A 6,678-nucleotide genomic window follows, 5' to 3' on the forward strand; every position below is an offset into this window, starting at 1 on the left:
TACTGAACTCTACTTTACTGTTCTGTAGTGAGCTCTACTTTACTGTTCTGTACTGAGCTCTACTTTACTGTTCTCTACTGAACTCTACTTTACTGTTCTGTACTGAGCTGTCCAAACTTGAGAACCAAGCTGTGGTGTGTGACTACTATGACTTCCCATTGTAGCCAATTCAAATGCAGAAATCCTATTACCGATTTTTCAGAAGTTCGAATTCCGATTTGGTAACGGAATTGATATCAGTAAAAACACTAACAATATAATTGATATGTCTACCTTTACTTTTGTGAACTTTCATTGTCCTCCATCATTTACATTTGAGTAATTTAGCAGAAGCTTTTATCCAGAGTGACTCACAGTAGTGAATGCATACATTTTCGTACTGGTCCCCTGTGGGAAATGCTCTACAAACTGAACCACACGGGACCATCCCCATGAGGGAGAATTTCAAGGCTCAAGGCAATGTTTCCTAAACTTACAGAAGGCAGAAACATTTCTACAAAACTATAAGTGTAAATATCAGTTGGCAGATGTCTATGTGCAAATCCGTGTTAATGTGATGTCTTTTCCTATGATATGACATTCAAATTATTTTCAGCCCACATTTGTTTCAGGCCTGGCTTTTATATGACTGTTACCACCAACAAGCATGGCATTGTTTATTTCAGAAACAGCTGCAAAGTTATTCCTCTACGTGACTGAGATGAGCCAAATAGCCTTCTGTCCACTTGGCCACCTGAGCCATGGAGCTAATAAAAATAGGGGGTGCAAACATATGATTTTTCACCTTCACTTTTTCTGCCAGAAAATGATCGTAATATATTGGATAATTTGTCCATTTTGACATATTTTTTAGCTAGGCTGTATTAAAAAAAAATCTATCTAACAATTTTATAAATGTTATAATTTGTGATATGATAGCATTTTGCAAACCCGCTCCCCCCATCACCCCAAAATGAATGGTTTTGACCACTAAAGTTTTGTTTCACTACACATTCCATTGATTTGATTGGTGTAACGTTAGCTGTCTATCCAGATAATGAAAAGGAACCCATGAATGAAGATTCAAGGAACTTATGTCATTTGTGCCATTTATGATCATGAGCAAAATAATTGTAGTCTATCATGCCACTTCCCCTATAAGAACCATGAGTATGGGCTGAATTGACTTTGCTGTACCGTAGCCAAAGCCTGCCAGCAAACTACCAAAGATTGCACTGTGTCCATTACAATGTAGAAAAATGCATATCAGCTATATTTCAAAAGTTACCCATATAACCAGAGCTACAACTTATTATTTCTACAGCAGATTCGCAGCTGCAATTTATAGAAGATGCCAAAACTTTGGAGATAAGTCAAAGATAGGCCAGTGGTTTCCATCTGTGGCAAAGTTTTCCCTAAATCAATACTTACGACAAATCCAGTTCCAAATCCAGGTACATTAACTCCAGAACCAGCCACAGAGCCAGCTAGCTAATCATTTGAATATGATGTAAGTTAAAAAACAGCAACAATAGATAATATTAGCTAGCTAGATAAGGTTGGCAAGACAGCTAGCTAGCTAGCTAGATAAAGTTAGCATGCTACTGTAGATAGCTACACTGACAGATGTCCATCAACTCCACGTGGAAATTTGTTGAACATACATTTCTTAAAAGAGAATATGGAATCCAGTGAGGGTGCTGACAGTAATCTAACAGGAAAGAAACATGATGCAAGAACCTCTCATTAGATCAATCCATTACACTGGATAATTTAATTCTGCAGCTTTTACCCTTCCATACGGGGAGTTACCAGCCACAACCACAACCATCATCACTATCCCTGCCTTTCATCCACAAAGAACTTTAGTCTTTGTGAATTTCACATTGGAAATTGCACATTATACAACAACTCAGGATTCTATCACACAGGTTTTTATTGTCTTAATTCAAAAAGAGGCTGAATGGCTGTGTGCTCATTGTTATGCACCTGTCAGCAAAGGGTGTAGATGAAATAACCAAATTCACTAATTTGAAGGGGTGTTCACATACCCCTTCAAATTAGTGGATTTGGTTATTTCATCCACAACTGTTGCTGACAGGTGTATATCAATGAGCACACAGCCATGTAACCTCCATAGACAAACATTGACAGTAGTATGGGATTTACTGAAGAGCTCAGTGACTTTCAACATGGCCCCTGTCACAGGATTCCAAGTTCCATCAAGTCAGTTCAGTTCTGCCATGCTTGAGCTTCCCCGGTAAGTGCTGTAATTGTGAACTGGAAACGTCTCGGAGCAACAACGGCCAGCCGCGATGTGGTAGGCCACACAAGATCACAGAACAGGACCATCGAGTGCTGAAACGCGTATCGTGTATAAATCGTCTGTCCTCGGTTGCAACACTTACTACCAAGTTCCAAACTGCATCTGGATGCAACGTCAGCACAATAACTGTTTGTCGGGAGCTTCATGAAATGGGTTTCCATGGCCGAGCAGCCGCACACAAGCGCAATGCCAAGGGTCAGCTGGAGTGGTGTAAAGCTCGCCACCATTGGACTCTGGAGCAGTGAATCACACTTCACCATCTGGCAGTCCGATGGACAAATCTGGGAGAACGCCAGGAGAACGCTACCTGCTCCAATGCATAGTACCAACTGTAAAGTTTGGTGGAAAATGAATAATGATCTGGGGCTGATTTTCATTTCAGGCACTTAGTTCCAGTGAAGGGAAATCTTAACACTACAGCATAAAATAACATTATAGACGATTTAGTGATTCCAACTTAGTGGCAACAGTTTGGGGAAGGCCCTTTCCTTTTTCAGCATAACAATGCCCCTGTGCACAAACTGAGGTCTATACAGAAATGGTTTGTCGAGATCGGTGTGGAAGAAATTGACTGGCCTGCGCAGAGCCGTGACCTCAACCCCATTGAACACCTTTGGGATGATTTGGAATGCCGACTGTGAGCCAGGCCTAATTGCCCAGCATCAGTGCCCGACCTCACCAATGCTCTTGTGGTTGAATGGAAGCAAGTCCCCGCAGCAATGTTCCAACATCTAATGGAAGGCCTTCCCAGAAGAGTGGGACCAACTCCATATTAATGCCCATCATTTTGGAATGAGATGTGCGACGGGCTGGTGTCCACATACGTTGAACATCTCATTCCAAATATATATATATATATATATATATATATATATATATATATAAATTAATGGTAAATCACCCAACCAAGGCACATTTTAAGTTTTTTCTAGATTTGCAACACAAAACCAGCCAATGTCTGGAAGCATTTACATGTCTTGATTAAAAAAATAGTTAATCGCAAATTAGAAAGAAATAGTGACTAGTCAGTACCTTAGCTTCTTCTCAAACCAAGCAGTAATTACAGATAGTGGTGACTCACGTGTTTTTCGGTTCACATGGGTCCATGTGGGAGTGGAGGCAGGCCTCTCCGTCGTGTGTTCATGGGTCCACATTTGTGTGGAGTCGTGCAGCACAGTGGGGTTAGAAGGTTTAGGACTGGAGGTGGTAAAAGTGGAGGCGGCGACTGGTGCGGCGGTGGTTGTAGTAATAAGGGGGCCTTGTGGTCCTCCGCCCCCAGAGTTGCCTTGGCGCTGTGTGGTGCTGCGAGGTGTAACCTGGCTGCCTGATGCACCACCCACCCTGGCTGTAGTAGTGGTGCCACCAGGGTGGTTGGCGACGACAGTTCGAGTTCTGCCCCTTACTGCCGTGATGGTGGTTGTGGTGGGGTTGGCCACGGTAGTAATGGTTGCCGTGGTGGTACTACTGGTGGTGTCTGAGTTCTTAGGCAAGGCGCTGGGCTTGGAGAGATGGGGGGGAAACATGGGGTCCTGTCCTATACCCTTGGCGTCCACCAGGTCTGTGGGCACGTAGTCCCTAACAGAGCCCACCACAATCCATTTGAGCAGCATCAGGCTTAGTCCCAAGCCAATGAAGCCTATGAGTAGAGGGACAACACATAGCCATGTCTGCTGGCGGGGCCACAGGGTGCAGCCTCCACAGCGCAGGCGCCCTGGTTCTTGGGCTTGGACCTGCTCTCGCTCCCCACTCCCCTCTGGACACTCCTCCAGGATCACCGCCCCGGATGTGACTGCACCGGAGCTCTCGCTCATCCTGCACGCGGCTTAGCAAGGGTTAACCTTGGGGCCAGGCGCGTGACGGGCATGGGCAGCACGAGGCAGAATGGCAACCGACAATGCTGGACATCAAGAAGGAAACACACGCAACAAGATGCTCACAAACGCATATACACACACACACACACACACAGTAACACACACATACAGATACGTACAAACAAACACACTCAGACACACTCAGAGATGCACAACAGAGGTGGAAAAAGCCGATGCAGATGCGTTGGAACTTGGAATGATCTTTAGTCCAACTGAAATCCTGCCCAAAAGCGACCAAGACTTCCAACTCCGAGGATGATCCAGACAAAATAGATGAAGAGGAGAATAGAATAGCACTCTTTATTTCACACCCTTTCTCATTCCCTCGGTCAATATTCCAAGATGGGGCGTTTGAGTTATTGATGCTGATGAGAAAAACTTACAGAGGCTGTTCTGAATCCCTCACCTACAGTAAGTAGGCAAGGCAGACAGGATCCTTGAGTTTCTGCAGCTATCTCACCTTAGCTGAGTCAGCTTCTCAGCCCCAGTTTCAGAAACCTGTCCCTCCCATCAGAGAGAAAAGAGATTTGCCCTGGGTGCGCTGTTGCTCACTCTTCAGACCACCCGCTCTCTACAACATCCACAAAGGTACTCTCTTTTTATGCTTTTTTTCTTCAGTTTTGGAGCAAAACCAAGCCAACTCCCAGCACTGAGTTGTTTGCTATTCTCCAGTGGGAAAAAAGACAGAATCCATTGATGACAACGAGGAGAAAAAACAACCTTGGAGCTTAGAGATAGAGAGAGAAAAGGATGGGTGAATGGTGGCAGAATAAGGGTGTTTCTGTCGTTTGCGATGCGTTGTCCCCTTCCTCTCCTACCGTAGCTCAGGTTCCCCAAGCTGTCCACTCTCTGCCCCGCCGTGTCTGTGCACTGCCTGCTAATGCAGCAGAGAGCTAGAAACCTGTCCCTTATCCGCCAACTACATTCGCGTACTGAGAAAAAGAGAAGAGAGAGAGAAGATAAGGATCCTCTCAGAAAAAGACAGTAAAGGAGATGTAGAAAGAGAGAGGGAGCCGTTGAAAACCACCCTGTACCACTCCTCTCCCTGTTCCTCTACTTCAAGTCCCTGTATGAGAAATGGCAGCCTTCCATTCAATGTTGGGATTTGTTGCAGTTTTTGCTGTTTTTGTCTCTCCAGGGATTGCTTCAGGATGATTAGAGATCTCCACAACAGACTCTTCGGCTTTACAGCCTGACCCTCCTGTGGTTTTAGCCAAGGATGCTGATCCAGCAGACCGGTGGCTCTGGTATTCGAATCAGGGAGACAGCTGCTTCCCTGCCCTGCTGCTGCCGATGCTGAGAGAGAGAGAGGGAGAGCAAATGAGAGAGAGAGAAAAAAGCAGGGACTGAGCAGAATGTGCACACTGGTAGAGCGAGAGGGAGAGAGAGACAGAGAGGGAGGGAAGTGAGAGAGAGAAACGAGGCTGCACCTGCTATCTCCACCAGCATTTGGAAGATTGCCCGCCTCTGAGAGAGAAAGAGGGAGGGGCAGAGGGAGAGAGGAAGAGATAGAGGAAGAGAGAGAAGGAGAGAGAGACAGAGAGAGAGAGAGAGACAGAGAGAGATGAAGAATGCATGCACAAATCCTGGGCAAAGCTCTGCAGTATTAGCAGACTGACGCATGTTACCAGAACAGAACAGGCTGCATCTTAGTATCAGCAACACCGGCAAAGCAGAGTCACAATGCAGGAGCTGTCACTCACTCACATAGCGCCTCCCAGTTATGTCTCTGAAACAAAGAGGGAATTGAAATTAAAGAGGGGAGGAAGGAAGGATGAGGCTGAGAGGGTAAGAGGGGGGGGGGGGGGAGATATAGCTCAATAGAAAAGCATTGAAGAAGAAAGGTTTGTGACATGAATGAAAAAGCATCATAACATTGATCAGTGGTTATCTAGAAGATGATGGTTTTGGGGATAGACCAGAAGCCTATATTTCCAGTTAAACTATTTCCAGTTAGATGTTGTTACGATGTCTGTCCTGCTATCCCCATCATGCTTCCTCTTTCACTGGGCAACGATAACAACCAGTCACAAGGCTCCTCCTATGGGTCCCCAGGGGAATGTGGAGAGATAAGTTTTACACCTCTCAGACATGCACATATACCGCCACGTTGTCAAACAAAGGCTGTTAAACACCATTGCAGAGGCAAATGTCAATACTGACACTGTCATACATAAAACGGACACAGCACAATACAGACCTATCAACACTTTCAGGTAATAAATAAAAAGGAATTATTCATTCAACTATATGACTTACATAGTAAAATGCAGGTTTAAGTAGTATGTAAGATACTGTTGATCAACTACGTAGTGCCCTGGGTGTTGATCAAAAAAAGTCTGTGTGTTCTTTACTTTATTTCTGTCTTCAGTCGATGAGTCATTGTAACATGTTATCCAGTACACAACTCCCCCACATACTGTCTGTCGTTTTCTATTCAGACTGTTAATGTATATCTTCAACTTTATTTTAATTCATTCTCTCAATGATTACAACAGC

The 6,678-nt window shown here is 44.7% G+C and overlaps 1 protein-coding gene across 1 annotated transcript in view; it reads right to left on the reverse strand.

Moving 5' to 3' along the window:
• The window catches only part of LOC139417652 (pro-neuregulin-3, membrane-bound isoform-like), a 366,421-nt gene extending 361,992 nt beyond the window's left edge, over nt 1–4,429 (reverse strand). Inside the window, exon 1 of the mRNA XM_071166848.1 lies at nt 3,387–4,429. Within this exon, the coding sequence (XP_071022949.1) occupies nt 3,387–4,116 (730 nt within the window). The 5' untranslated portion in view covers nt 4,117–4,429. The remainder of the gene's footprint in view (nt 1–3,386) is intronic.
• Nucleotides 4,430–6,678: the final 2,249 nt, after the last annotated feature.

This window comes from Oncorhynchus clarkii, chromosome 1 (genome assembly GCF_045791955.1).
Source record: "Oncorhynchus clarkii lewisi isolate Uvic-CL-2024 chromosome 1, UVic_Ocla_1.0, whole genome shotgun sequence".
NCBI lineage: Eukaryota > Metazoa > Chordata > Actinopteri > Salmoniformes > Salmonidae > Oncorhynchus > Oncorhynchus clarkii.